This window comes from Orbicella faveolata, unplaced genomic scaffold, assembly GCF_042242905.1.
Source record: "Orbicella faveolata isolate gen_17 unplaced genomic scaffold, um_ofav_v1 contig_25, whole genome shotgun sequence".
Lineage (NCBI taxonomy): Eukaryota > Metazoa > Cnidaria > Anthozoa > Scleractinia > Merulinidae > Orbicella > Orbicella faveolata.
Window position 1 is genome coordinate 4,000,693 of NW_028301553.1, and position 15,496 is coordinate 4,016,188.

At 37.9% G+C, this 15,496-nt stretch overlaps 1 protein-coding gene and 1 long non-coding RNA gene across 4 annotated transcripts in view; both read left to right on the plus strand.

Annotated features, from left to right (window-relative positions):
• Positions 1-15,427, plus strand: part of LOC149108622 (uncharacterized) — a 34,818-nt gene extending 19,391 nt beyond the window's left edge. The window contains exons 1-2 of one of the 2 annotated variants that reach the window (XR_016208238.1): positions 12,206-12,861; positions 14,625-14,690. Coding sequence is in view for 1 of the 2 variants with exons in the window: in XM_089293124.1 (XP_089149250.1) it covers positions 14,625-14,989 (365 nt within the window). In the remaining variant the exon portion in view is untranslated. Of the gene's footprint in view, positions 1-12,205; positions 12,862-14,624 lie in introns of those variants that run through there. The other variant, XM_089293124.1, reaches the window with a different exon arrangement.
• On the plus strand, positions 1,098-9,938 carry LOC149108624 (uncharacterized). 2 transcript variants are annotated; one of them, XR_016208240.1, is made up of 3 exons: positions 1,098-2,255; positions 4,478-4,558; positions 8,852-9,938. It is a non-coding gene; the product is annotated as an uncharacterized LOC149108624 (long non-coding RNA). The 2 variants fall into 2 exon arrangements; XR_016208239.1 differs by lacking the exon at positions 1,098-2,255 and having other exon boundaries at positions 4,218-4,558.
• Positions 15,428-15,496: the final 69 nt, after the last annotated feature.

Sequence of the window (15,496 nt, forward strand, 5' to 3'; positions counted from 1 at the left end):
TAAATTATATGACTTGTGTGACTACTTTACTAGCCCTTTACTCGTGGAAAACACCAATTAAATTTAATCATGACTTTTAAGAAAGAAAGCTGTTGTTAATAGTGTTATTATCGTGTCATTTATATCGTTCATGCCCATATATATCCCGAAGAAAGTTCTACAAAGATTAAGACCATTAGGTCATCGGAGATTTGTCAATGGCTACCACTGATGGTGCAATAATACAGTTTGTGTTGATCAAGTGATGTGATGTCTACAGTAAGAAAAGAATCATCAATGACTGCTTTGGAATGTGCACTCCGTTCCGACGGTAGTGCTAAGCAAACAGTTAAATTTTAAAAGCGCGGTTATAAGATCTAACAGATCTTCTTGTTCCCGCGAAAGATGAGATTTATTGTTTCAACAGCTTTTGGCGAGTAAACATCACAGGTTGCGTGACTCAAAATTTGGCCGAGTGGAAGCTTGGGTCTGCTCGCACCGAAGTCGAAAAACAAGAAGATCTGTTAGATCTTATAACCGCGCTTTTAAAATTTAACTGTTCGCTTAGCACTACCGTCGGAACGCAGTGCACATTCCAAAGCAGTCATTGATGATTCTTTTCTTACTGTAGACATCACATCACTTGATCAACACAAACTGTATTATTGCACCATCAGTGGTAGTCGTTGACAAATCTCCGATGACTTAATGGTCTTAATCTAGAACTTTCTTCGGGATATGTATGGGCATGAACGATATCAACGACACAATAATAACACTATTAATAACAGCTTTCTTTCTTAAAAGTCATGATTAAATTTAATTGGTGTTTTCCACGAGTAAAGGGCTAGCAAAGTAGTCACACAAGTCATAAAAAAACCCTATCCCGACCGATGTATCGATTTTGGTCACTCCAGTGACCACAGATTGAAAACGTGACAGAAAATTAGCGTTACTTTTGATTCTCACCAAATTTGTCGTATCCCCCGCCCCTCGGGAGAATTTTGTTAAGTTAGCTAATTTAGTATGCAAGCCACCGTAATGGCGGTCACCGCCGGCGAAATTTTTATTTGCTCAAAATTGGGGCAAAATCTTTCGGAGATGGAAATCAGGACATTTGTAACGATACAGAAAGTAATTTGGGACCGGTTGCTGGCTTCTAAGGCCGAATTTATCCAGAAGTAAGCTGTATTTTCGTTTTCGTGTCGAAAGCCACGCGATGAAATATTATCGGCTTGTTCTGCTGTCTTGTTCTGTTTTTTCTCTTTGTCGTTTTTGTAGCCCGCCGAGGCCAGTCTTTCGTCTAAATCAGTTGAAAAAGGTTCGAAAAAGATGTTCCCATTCAAGTTTAAACTCTGAGGCGATAATTGTGGAGTTTTTTGGCCGAAACGTCGGCTTTGTTATGTTGGTGTTTTTCGGTTGCTATGGGCGACCGTTGCTTCCTTTGTTAGGACAAGTCTGGGAAGTGAGGTCACAAAAAAATTCTAATTAATTCTGGTTTTGTTCGATTTCGCTGAAATTTTAACACGATAAAGCTGGATTGTTAAGGAATAGATTTACCGCCTGCCGATGTGCGGTAGCTATTAACGCTGAAGTGTTATATCGCTTCGAAGTCAGGGTTTTGAAGAGATTTTTTTGCAACATGTGGGTTCGGCGTGATTTTGTAATCTGAGGTTTCGGTTGACCCCGAAGGAAAAAATATCCGGAAAAGGTCATTTCATCGACGATTCAAACAAATATAAATATGTATATGTTCCGAGCTAAATTTCTGGTGAAAAAATATAATTTTTGACGAGCGCTGGGTTTTTAATTTATTCCCGCGAAAGATGAGATTTATTGTTTCAACAGCTTTTGGCGAGTAAACATCACAGGTTGCGTGACTCAAAATTTGGCCGATTGGAAGCTTGGGTCTGCTCGCACCGAAGTCGAAAAAAAAAAAACCACGGGTAAACCATGAACCGCGCTCGGCCCATGGCCGCGCGGTTAAAAAAAAACCACGGGTAAACCATGTGTAGCGTTGCACTTTCGTCCTGCGTGGCAGACATGTCTAACACCTTTTGACCAATTGTATGTGTTGTTGTTTCTTCCAATGAAAATGCGTTGTGATCGTGTCCTCTGAGATTATTATTTTACTAGGGGACGGGATGGTGTTTGCCAGTTGAAAGCTCGAAACCTATCGATTGTGACTTTTATCGTGAGGGTGTTTTGCCGGATCTTTCTGCATGTTCCGAAACACATTTACAGCTCCTTTGAAGCTTAATATTGTAATATTGTTGGTAAGAAGCTTTGTGAAGTGTAGTGTATTGTATTATGTTGTTTGTAGAAATGGAGTGAGCAATTTATATGCCTTGGCTCAAGTCTACTAAGCCATTTCGACATGTTCGTCAGCAATCTAAGTTTTGCTGATCGTGTTGCTTTCAAGCGACACGAACTAAGCTGGCACTAGTTTGTATAGTCCACACTGTTGTGTTTTGCATTTTACAATTAAGATCTGCCTCCGTCACGGGCATAAAGAAACGCTGTCGTGCAGACAGAGCAAATTTTCACTCAGCTTATTACCACCTTGTATCGCCAAATGCCACCAAATATACAGCTTAGTTGGATAAAAATGCTATAGAGCAAAGCAAAAACAGTAGTTTCGAAATAAAGTGCAGGATTGCAAGGATTGAAATTGGTTACAGTTCAAGAAATTTGAGTTTAGTTCAGGATGTCAAGAAATCGAGTTTACCATTCTTGTGACAGTTTGAACTTTCGAGCCTTTATTTTGTCTGGTATTTCTTTGCTTCTATCAGTATTGGGAATGATTTCTACCGATTTTAAAGTAAGCTTAAAGTAATCTCCTGGGCACAATCATGAAAACAAATGTACAATACATTTCCCTGAATGTTTCCTACCAAGCACAGTCTCTAAAAAAATATATAAATAGGTCACCATGCTTGCAAAAGAGATATGATGTACCAGTCTTACCCTATTTTGCCAGGTCTTTTAAATAGTACTATTCATTTATTTTATCACTCCGCATTACATTTTGCGGTGGCTGGAAGGTACAGTTTTTTTGATGAACTTTGATAGGCATACATGAATTTTTGAGCATAAGGAACAACATAATAAACAACTTATGCAAAAGAATCGAAAATAATCCAAATAACATACAATCCATGAGTAATGATTTTGTTTTTGATGCTATTGAATAAGTGTAAAATTCTGCGCTTGAAGCGTTCGCAATATAGTGCTAAGGAATCACCAGTTAAGGTCAGGGTTGTTTGTCCTTCTGTTCTTCTTTTCCTCTGTTGTTGACTTGCTACCTTTAAGCTGTTTGTTACGAAGCAGTGTTTCGTAGACACGCAGTGTGTATAGTCATCATGTGAGGCTGCTTCAAGAAGTGCTTGCGTAGGTTTCCGTTTCTATGCGGCTGGTCCAATTAGTACATATTATAGTTCACCACTGAATTTTCTCCGATTCTTATTGGTTTAAATTGATCACGTGACGTGATAGTGTTCATCCATGGAGAGACACTATCAGCCCATAGTGCCTGTCCGAGGAAAATACCCGAATGGATAGTACTCGTCTGTGTAAATGTTTCTGTAAAGAAGCGGGCTTACAGAAAGTAAACAGTTGAAATATATTAAGTGGGTTTTTGTCTGTTTTCTTTTTCAAATTTTACATTTGGCTTCAACGACCTTCCATGGCTTTCATCTAAAAAAGTTGAAAATAATTCAATATGAATTTTGAACTGGCACGCAGAAGAAAATTTAGTGGTGAACGATGAAGACAATAGAGTGTTTATGTCTCGGAACTATCGGTCTGATAGTTGTCCCTTGGAAATTTGATGTTCTTAGAACTAGCATATTTGCCCTCGAAGCTTCACTTCTTGGGCAAGTATTTGTTTTAAGAACATCAAATTTCCATGGGGCAACTATCAACCAATAGTTCCTCGACAGAAACACTCTATTGTTTAAATAGGGATACATGCCAATACCTTGTCATGTCTTCATTAGGTGGCATTGCCATTATCTCTTTGTGCCAGCTCTTGTGTGAGGAACATTGCCATTCTTGTTATCTTCTGGAGAATTTATTCATGTTTTTGGATACTTGGGTTTTTTTTGTTCTTTTAATGTAAAAACAATTAAAGAAGGAGAAAACGGTTTGTTTATCTACTTGTATTTTTATTCTCAAGGATGTCTTTTATCTCTTGGTAAATATGATGTAGTTCTCACCAGCTAAACTTTGCCACTAGAGATTCAGTCTGTTCTTTTTGGGTTTCATTGTCAGTTGAAATAGACTTTAAAAACCTAGGTCTTGATAAGATAGTCATACTCTTACAGTTGTTTCTGATTGAATTTTGTTTTCTTTTAAATTTCCCTTTACTGAGGAACAGCTTTTAATTTACAAGGTTGTACATGTATGTTATTTTAAAGCAGTCAGTGTAACTTAAAATATAATGGCATTTGTGTGATTTTGTGTTTAACAATAATGCTTTGAATTTCTGTTTTTGCAGTAATGGATGATCACCATGGGTTGGATGAGGGAAAACATGCACAAACCGAAGAAAGTCGTAGTAGAGAAGGAACTAGGGATGGTGAGCATCAGCCCTTACCATGATATGTACCAGTTGCCATGCATTGATAACTTTTTTAGAGTTGTATCTTGCCAAAATAATTCATTTTTTTGTTAGCTGTACGTAATTGGGTCTTAACTGTAATGGCAGCACTTTCTCAAGAATTTTAGGGCTTATGTCCTCATATTATGCTTCAATATCTGGTTAGCTTATGAGTTTTTTCTTGTACACTAAGTACTCCAGCAATACTAAGAACATTGCAAACCAAATGTGTTAGAGGAAGCCAACTATTATGTATTAGAGAAAGCCAACTATTATGTGTTAGAGAAGGCCAACTATTTTTGAAAACACATCTTCTTTGCACCTGGATAAATTAGCCAGTTTCTAGTTTTTAATTCCTTTTCATCCCTGCTATGAAGGCTTAAAATTTAGCACAGGGAGTGTTTAGTAGATAGAGTTTCAAAATCTTAAGGAAGAAGTGATTGTACAGTACCACTTTAATGCACAGCTTATTATCCTTGTGTATCCATTAAACTAGTCAACAACCCATTGTCCCCACTAGAACAAAATAATTTTGTTTTTAAAATTGATATAAAATAAAAGTCTCAACTTACCGGTAGTTTGGGAGGTTCTGTGGTATATTATAGGTTAAGGTATAGATGTATGGCAGTGATACAAGCAATTTTTGCTGCATGTTACACAGAAGATATTTGCATATCATATGTAGTTACTCAAGCATTTGTCGCAGTGCACATAGTTTTTCTATTCTTTGTTGTGACTCTTATTTAAAACCCCAAAAGCAAGCTTTGGGGCAAGCTTCTCACAAAATTTGGGTTCATGGCTTGTTTCGGAAATGAGAGTCAATTGTAGAAACTTTCAGTGAATGTTAGAGTTGAGTTTACATGTCTTTGACCTTTGAGTTAATACTTCTGAACTTCTGCTCAAATGATTTCCCCGAAACTTGGGCATGGTTTGTATTAAGTCAAAATAAGCTGGTTCCAGAAATTGAGTAAAAGTATGCCAGCAAAATTTTTTTTACTGGTAGTGTTGTTGTCCAAAAAATGGGGTCCAGTCAAACACCAGTAAGAATAAAAATATTATCCCCAGTAAATGGAATTAAGTAACATTATCACCGAGTGAAAGACAAAATATTTCCCAAAATTTCTTAGCCAACACTTCAAAGCCCCAAAATTTATGTTGCAAACTTTGACATGTGGTAGTGTGCCCACAATAACTGCAGAACCACCTTAAGTAATGATGAAATGGAATCAATAGAATAACCATGATAAGAATGGTGTTATCCTTTTGATACAATATTAATAACAAACAGTGGGGCTTGACTTTTCAAAATTACAGAAAAACTCAAATTGCATCTAGGGCCACCAGTTCACAGTTTTCAAGCAACATACATTTAAATAGAAAGGAATTGTTAGCCAAATTAACTTTAACTTAAAATAACAGACACTTTTTAAAAATAAAGTGGTTTGCTATTAAACAGTTAAAAAACAGTTCCTTTATATTGCTATATGTAGAAACATAAAATATGAACAGGGGTTTGTCAAACACAACTCGATACACCACCACCACCCACATAAATTATGATACTCTCCCATGTAGATGTGAAAGGAAAACACCTTGTTTTCACTCCAAGAGGAATTGGAGTTTGCAAGCCCTGACAGCAAGCCCTGACAGTTGTTCAGATTGGTTTCTTTGGAGTTAATGACAATAAATTGATTAACACCAAATTAATTAAGAGAGCACTCAACAACCAAATTGATAGCATTTTGTTGGGTTCTTCATTAGGCCATTGTTGTTGTTTTTTTTTATCATGACAGAACTCAAAAATGATATTGTTCGTAAAATGCTTGACAGTGGCCTTATAAATGAGTAGTTTTATGGACGTTATTTTGAAGATATGCTGTTGATGGACAAACCAAATAAATTTGAAGATGGCTTGATCGATTTTCTGGACATTTCTCTGAAAAGAACATCCATTGACATTTATTGGAATCACACAAACACTGGACAGAATGTCTTGTTTTCTAGTCAAGTACGTTGACTTAGCAAAATTACTTGGGTTAGGCCTTGTTGCACCAGGCTTCTCGTATATGTGAAATAGGCTCTCTCATTCAGAAACAAAGAACAATGATTAAAACGTTCTGTTAGGGAATGGCTTTCCTAAATCTGTGGCTTCTAATCTTGTGAGGTGTTTCAGACACGGTAGCTCGGAACCTAGAACATCTTATCCCAATAACAACAAGACTATGAGTTTTAAGGATTTTAAATTCTAATGTGGGGTTTGGGACTGGCACTAGTTTTGCTATGCTAATGATATAATTTTGAAAGCAGATGGGAGCTCCTCTGGGGGCCTGTCCAGGAATCCCCATCAATGTCCCAGACCAAAAATGGCATGTGCTTTTAATTATTACTTCATCTCATGCAGGAAGGAAGTGATGTCTCAACAGTTTTCATTGAAGTGCCTTGAAACCAGAACCAGAGTATTAACAATATCACAAACAACACAACAAAGAAAGTACAGGATGCAAAACAGAGCACAGTGATGCAAACCCAAATGCAAGTTAATTTTGAAACCAAATTGAAAATTGCTATGTAGAGTGAGACGGGTAACTGCAATCACAACTAGTGGTTTGCTATTTGCGTGAAAAATTAGCAGACATTAAGTTGAAGGAAGTGAGTTTATAGAGAAGTCCATTTGCATCATATTAATCAAAAACTGGTTTTCTTATTTAGGTATAGAAATACAGTATGTTAATAAGTAGTTTCTTAGAAATCGATTTTGAAATAAAAACTAGCGCTAAAAAGTCACGACGTTTCGACCTCTACGAGGTCATTTTCAAGTGAGTAAATTTTCTACATTAGCACATAGCCATAAATATGTTAAAAACAACTTATAATAGATAAAAATGTGGCGAACGCTAAAATGTGATAAAATATGTAAAAAGTGTTAAAAATATACAATGGAAAAATAAAATAATCTTAGCAAGAATTGCTCTAAACAAATAATTTGGCGCGAATTGAATCGCTCTGTTTGTTTAGCATTGGTTTCAGTTCTTTGATAAAAAACATTTCAAAAACAAGGCAGCCAAATTTGTTGTGACACTTTCTTAAGATTCGAAAACTCTGTGCGATGTCTTCTGGCTCCATATCGTGCTGCTCTCTGAGGTGGTTTCCGATTGCCGATCCTTTGTGTTCTTCAATTCGTTGGTGTGGGTGTCGGCACGTGTAACCGACATAGCCTGCATCACACAGGCCACACTGAAATGAATACACCAGCCATTGTTGACTCACAAGAGGCTGCTTGTCTTCCCTGACCTTAATTTCATCCTTGATCTTTCTACTTGTGTAAACTGGGCTAATATCTGCGTTGATCTTCCGACTGAGGTCAGCCAGCTGTTTACGTACTACGTTTGCAGATTTCTGGTCCTTTTAGGGCAACACGATTTTGACTGGGGCTTCTCTTTTATCAGCCAATCGAGTATGTGAATCCTCGGACACTTTTGATTCAATAAGTCTGCGAATGATTGACTGCACAAGGTCGTCAGGATAGCACAGTCGGGAAAAGATCTCTTTAAGGCGTTCACATTCCTCGTGAAAAAACTTCCACTTTCAAAATACAGTATGAATATTTATAATTTGAATTATAATAATATTACTGTTGTAATTTAGATTAAAATTCCAATGCTCTTTTTGAAAACTGATTTCAGTTTCATTAGGTAGTTTGGTGCTTTGGGCCCAAAACAGCAGCCTGAAAACGGTCCTTGTAAGTTGACAAGCTCTTGAATGGCCAGGAAGTTTCAAGAAATGGGCCCTGAAGAGGCAAAGGGCCGACTTCAGACACAACTTAAAGCGAGTTTCAATTAGTCCAGCAAATTTATTTCACTTTCCGTAGGAGGAAGGTAAATTCCTAGAGATAAACATGAAACGAATTACTACAAATAACTAACTGAAGACGGCAGAAAACTAAGAGGAAAATATAAACAGACGATAAACTAAACGGCTTACCAAAATGCTGGCAACGGGGTTCAGGGAACCAAGAAGATTCAAGTGTACCGGACGATAAACAAGCACTAAATGAACATGAAAGGATAACACAGATATATACGCGACGAAATTTACATACGACGCGAGAAAAAAAGCATGCAGAATGTGAAAAAATGCATTAACATACGGAACAAAAAAGGACACAAAGAAAACACGAAATAGCCGTAACAGGCCCCTTCACAGAAAGTTTCAGTTTTCCACAATATCGTTGTGTCTATTGATGAAGTAAATCCCTCTCCATATTTTTAATAGCCTGGCCAAACCATACCTGGAGGCATTAGATGATATGATCGATGAGGAGGAGGGGGAGTTAGAAGAAGACAAAGAAGAAGAAGAAGGACAAGAGGATCAAGAAGAACAAGCGGAAGGGCAAGAAGAACAAGACAATGATGATGAACACCTCTACAGAAAGTTAATAGAGGATGAGTTTAGTGACAGTGATAAAATCAGTATTTATTTCGTAGATTTTTTAAATTTTTATCAGGATTTCTTTAACAGATGTATTAATAAGTAATGATTAAGCAAATAGAGGATGAGTCTGAAATTGTTTTGATTGTTCTACATTTGCAACAGCTCATTCAAATTAGCCCAAGCTCAAAGGCTGAAGAAAATATGTCATACTTTTTTTTTACTAAATGAACCACAAATCACTGTGTTGCCTGTGACTAGTTTGTTGGATCTAGATTTAAGGGACAAAAGAGTGACAGAACTTTTCATCTTTGTAATAAGAACCCTGTCACAGTCGTGCCTGACTAACTGTGTTCACCTTCCTTGGTTTAAATAAGCTAATCAAAATGCATGAATGGTGAAAATATCAAGCATCATGTAACCTGTTGATCAGTCGACAACTCCACCTCTCACATTTCTTTTCATAATTTGGATTTGCCAGATTTGAATGGAAGCCATAGGAAAGTTGTTGAAAACATGTCAAAAAATGATGAAAAAAAATTAGTTTGGTGGCCTGTGTTAGAAGTGCACCACTCTAAATGCAATGATAAGTATTATATTAGTATGTCCAAAAGGCATTTATCTGTCAAAAATAGAATTTCTCAAACTAATTCTAACTTTGGTTATTTTGCCTTTGTAACAATACAAATCTCAAGATTATAGTGGTTTTACAACACAGGCTAAAAACATGCCCTAAAATATAATTTTCGAAAATGTTTGGATAAAGCAACGGTTTGTATCATACGTGAGCATTGCAGATAATTCAAGCCAATTAATTCAAGGTCACAAGTCAGATTGTTTTGGTTCGCCCGTGTGTAGAAAGATCTATAAGATTCCAGTTGATAGTGATAATGGTAATTATACCTGCTCATGAAAACACCAGTTGTATAAATTCCAGTCTAGCCATAAATAAGTAAAAAAAGATTTGTAATCTTCTTTGTCATAACTGAATTATGTTATTGAACTAGTATGAGGTCCGTGTTGGTAAAACATTGGTCGAGTTCTTCGCCTTGCAATGTTATGGCGAGATCCATAGACTTGTTAAAAAAAGAAATACCCGTATCAGTATCCGACGTAAGTTTCATTCCATGTTCAATGCTAAATTCCTGAGGGGTGTGCGTACAAACGAGGACTAACAATAGAGCTATAAATCAATGAACATAGTAAATCCCTCTAAGATTCTCTAACCGAAACAAGTGACAGGTTGAGGTATCACTGAATTCCTAATTTTCAACCTTCTGCTTTCATTTCATCGTCTCTCCCGGTTAATAACACGCACCCGTTGTAGCTAGTTCCAGCCGATCCCAGGAATGCAAATCTCATTAGCAGTCAGTGCTCTGTCTGATAACCATAACGAGTACTTTTAAGGGTATCAAGTCTTACATCCGAGATTCGGTGATATTTCTTTCTAAAAACAAAAACTGAAATAGTGTTCAACATGACCTTGCTCAGCACGTTTGCGAAAATCCATTGGTTCCTTTCAGAGGTTTCTTTAAGAGCACTCGGCTAACCTCCAGGTACGATTTCCGTACAGCTCCATACATTAATTATGTATGCAACTATCTCAAACTATCACATTATACTCAAACAGCAATCGTGAAAAGAACGAGTCAGTCAAAAAATTGCATGCATAATTAATGCAACGGGTGGTGCGAAAATCTCGCCAACCTCCCTGTCAAAATAAGAGAGCCCCTCTGCCAGTTTTGTCCACATAGTATAACTTCCACTGACAGAATCGCTATGGTTACGATGACGACCACAAAGCGCTTTGTGGTGTATTGAATAGGCCACAAAGCGCTTTGTGGTGTTTTGAATAGGCCACAAAGCGCTTTGCGGTGTTTTGAATAGGCCACAAAGCGCTTTGTGGTGTGAAAAATTGGAAAAACCAAATTATTTCAGAAAATAGCTGTGAGATATTTGCGAGTCAACGAGCCATCCAGTTTTCAATGTTAAATCCCAAAATAAAACACCACATAGCGCTCTGTGGTGTTTTGAATAGGCCACAAAGTGCTCTGTGGTTTTTTGACTACTACTGCTGTTTTGTAAAGCAAAGCGAACTAGGAACGGTTAGAAAGCACTCCCGCCATAAAAATCTACTGGACAAGAAAATTTCTGTAATGAATGTTTGATGCTACAGGAGACGGCTTACGCAAAAAGGTTCAGTCAGCCTCAACAAACTTATACTGAGAAGAGGGCTTTCGCGAACCGGATTTCGTGTGAGTGACAAGATTGGGAATAGAGAAATATTGCGCAGATTGAGTGGTAGTTTCACAGCACCGAAACTAAAATTGGTTACACTGTTTCTCAGAAATTTTGTTTTGCCTCTGTAATATCATTAAACGATCTGAATAATTTGAGGATAATCAAAGCGCGGAGTTTAATATTGGCTGGCCGGGAACACGCAGTTCGCAAACCGGAGAGCAACCACTGTTTAAATCTTCGATCGAACTTTCATGTTGAATTTGAAACTGAAAATACACTAAGCGGTCAATTTCCGATAGAAATCTTGTGAGGTAAATGCCATTCTTGCAAATAGTCACTACATATTTACGTTCAGAGTCACTCTGGTTCAGAGTAAAGACATACAAAGTCAAATACTGCTTCCGTACGCTACCCCTCCAAAAATCAATTTTGCTCGAAGACCGAACTGCAACGGAGTTTAGTTACCAGTCTTATACTGCGTGTTATTAGATAGAACGCATGATATGATTGGCTCCGTATATCACATTACGTCAGAGGACATGTCTGCTACATAGGACATAACTGCAACGGTACAACCATGAACCGCGCTCGGCCCATGGCCGCGCGGTTAATAAACCCCGGGTAAACCTAGAACCGCGCTCGGCCCATGGCCGCGCGGTTAAAAAAAACCACAGGTAAACCATGAACCGCGCTCGGCCCATGGCCGCGCGGTTAATAAAGACGTGCGAGAGACTGCACGCTAAACGAGAGCGGGGGTTTCAGCTCTCTACTGATGGACTGCCCTGATTCTTCTCTGTCTATTAAAATTTAGCGTGTTTTCTGGAAAAAACGCCCACCCCTGAAACTCGTATAAATGGGCAAAGCTCCAAGGGATTAGCCCATCACCGCAGATATAAAAGTAAAACAAAATAAGAAATAAATGTAACCAAATCGCTATTGGGATAAAAAGAGTCTGGCCCTAAAACCCTCAACAATCGATCGGCTAGTCTAGTCTTTCACTTTACTCTTTAGCAGGAAGTGAAGTTCCCCTCATATCAGGTATAGTTCTTGTGTGAAAGCTGAATTTGTAAGGGTGCGTTTCTTTAAGAAAATCCAATATTGGATCCACACTGGGAGTGGATTCTGCGTTTCCTTTGACGGACCATGATCCCAGAGATCTTGGATTGATCTGTTTTCGGATTCTTTCGGATTTAAGAATCCAATCTTGTATTTTCTTAAAGAAACGCACCCTAAGTATAGCTCGCAGGAGTTAAATGTTTAAATGCGGAAAGAAAAGTCACATAGGTATTAAGCTGAGTTTGGTTGTTGTTGATATCGATATCTATTCTGAACAGGAAAGAGATATGTCACGAACAGTCACGCGTAACAGTTATTTATCTTTTTCTCAGCTCGTGAACGGACAGAATTGAACAAATCCTGCAATCTGATTGGTTCCGGTAGCGGGCGGAATTTTCTCATCCGGACCGCCACAGCGGGCGAAATCCATCGAGTTGATCTATTTTCGTGAACGAATTAGCGGTAATCGTCAATTTTTCGCCCTTTTTACACTTCCATCGACGATTAATCAACGCAAGTTTATCTCTATTCACCTTTAAATGGGAAGGAAAGTCACTGTAAGTAAATTCAATTGAGTTTTTTGAAGTTGTGAGAGTTTGTTTGGCTGTTTGTAGCTCGGCGCTGTAATGTAATCCTGCGTGTCTCTCTCTATACAATTTTAATTAAAAAATGACTCAATTTCAGTCGAGTTTAACTCTCTGATCGTTGCTGTATTTGAGAGAATTTCTGTGGAATACACTTAACGAATTTCCTCGCTATCTGCTATTCAATTTACGGTAGAAAACTCTGATTTCGAGTGATACGCAACGACTGACAGAAACTGTTTTTGTAGTACAACTTCAATCTTTGCACGAAATTTCACACCGGAAAAACACTTTCGGAGAACTTAATTGGTGAACTAAATGCCACTAACATAAAGTAGTTGGAAATAAATCTGTTCTTTAATACATCTTACCTTGTCCAGGATCTGAGTTACTCGCTCGTTCGCTAGTTGGATTTTTTTAGGATTGGTTTGTGCACGGCGCGTAAGCCAATTCAATGACAAAGTTGCGTAAACAAACCCACTTGTAAGCCAATTTACCGCAAGAAAAAAAGATAAACATGTTATTGTCCGGCTTAGGGTTGGTCCGTATAGGGAAAAACTGTGACTTCGGGCTTGAAAATGCTGCCCTCGGCCTGCGGCCTCGGGCAACATTTTCAAGACCTCGGTCACAGTTTTTCCCTATACGGACCTCCCAGCTGGCCAATAACATATATGTAACATTTAGTCACGAAGTTTTCGTTTTGTTTGTACAGATCGTACTGGATTTCAACTTGGTTTTCCGGTTTTTATACCATGATCAGATACTTGTATATATTTTACGACACGTGTGAATTTTGAACGGATATGTTTTCGATCGATCAATAAACGAATTCATAAAATCAACGACTGTTGTCTGGAGTTCATAACAAGATATGTTTACGTCAAAAACATTTTCAATGCGTTTTTGCATTTTGATAATATAAGCACCGCCCTCAAACAAGTGCCACATTAAAACGTCGAGAAGATTAATAAGCGTCGTGGCGGAGGTTCGGCAAAGTTTTTAGCTAAAATTTTTTCACTTTCAGGTTTCTTAAACTGAAATTCTTAACCGGGAGGCTAGAATTGAAGGAATTTCTTTTTGGTAAATTTAGAACTCCTCAAAGAACTCCTTACGAGGGCCACCAGTTTGTCAGTGCTAGCTGTTTACGTGTGTTTTTACCCTCGTTAAATAGTTATTCCTCTACTTCTTCTCAAAAAGCCAGAACTTAAGAATTTGTAATTTTTGTAAGATTTTAGTAAAAGCTGCTAAACTTTGGGTCTTTAAAAGAATTTGGTATGACATGTCTTTATGGTCCATGGCAACCGTGTTTTGACAGAGATGTCTTTTTCAAGTTTGGTTTTTATTGTTTTGTGTTTCTTTTTTACTATTTTTTTTTTTTAATACTTTTCTGATGCATTGGTTTTTTTGGTTGTAACATTGTTGTATTACGCAATTATCTTTTTCATTTTAGGCATTGTTTTATTGATTTTTATATTTTTGGGTAGTTCTAGATGGTTTTCTGACATTATATCAAGAAAGTGGACCCAAGATGTGAGGCTGTTGGGACACCATTTGTCATAATGTCATAAACTCATGTGTCAAACCTCAAACCTACCTCATACATACTCTACTCCATGTCCATAAAATTTATTCTTGAACAGCTACTGAGAAGGAGACAGTTTCTCCTTTCTGCCCCCATGGTAGAAGATGAAAAGCCCTGTCTGAATAGAATTAATGCTTTGTCATTTCTTACGTAGATTCTCTGAGCTGCTACGAGTGCACCAGCGAAGATTCCGCCATAGACTGCAAGTCAAAGATGAAGTCAATAACATGCCCATTAGGAACATCACAATGTGTCACAGGTACTCTGACATGCACTCAGGGCAGTACCACTGAAACTATCTACTACAAGAGATGTAACGCCCCAAATTTGTCGAGCTGTGGAGCCAGTTCACAAGATTTGCCCAGATGCCCCACGTCCCCTTTCTCATGGGGTACCACCGAAATAGACAGCTGCTGCACTGGAAACAACTGCAACTCAGGATCATCACACAGCATCAACCAAGTCATGCTAGGAATATGCATGACATTTGCTTTCTTGGTTCTAGCCTTTATTCATTAAGTCTTGCTCAAAGACTGGTTTGAGATGCTTTTAATGTCTGATCAACTTATAATTAGCTGAGTTGTTGTAACACAAATTACTAGACAAGTACTTGTAGAAGTCTTGCTGTCGTTATGTATGAAATGTAATAAGACCATATAAGTGGTGCCATAAACAGTAGATAAACAGTAGTGCAGATTCAAAGGTGGTCCAAAGGAGAAGCGCTGGCAAAGGTGTACAACAGTGGGCCCAGTCTTCCTCCATTAAGGGGAGGTGAGAACCTGGACTACTCCCAGGTAGAATCTGTTTGGTAGTCAATTAAAACCTTATATGTAGACTTTACTTGAGTCACCCAGAATAGAACTCTTTACACTATGAGTAATCCCTCTTTTGCTTAGCCAACATGAAATGTAGTAATGCATGATTTCAACAATAAAGAGAATAGCAAGGTTCAATAAATATATAAGAGAATAGCAAATAGACAAGCGTATTTCACTATCTGAAAATTCTAAGGGGGTCTCTGTCCCA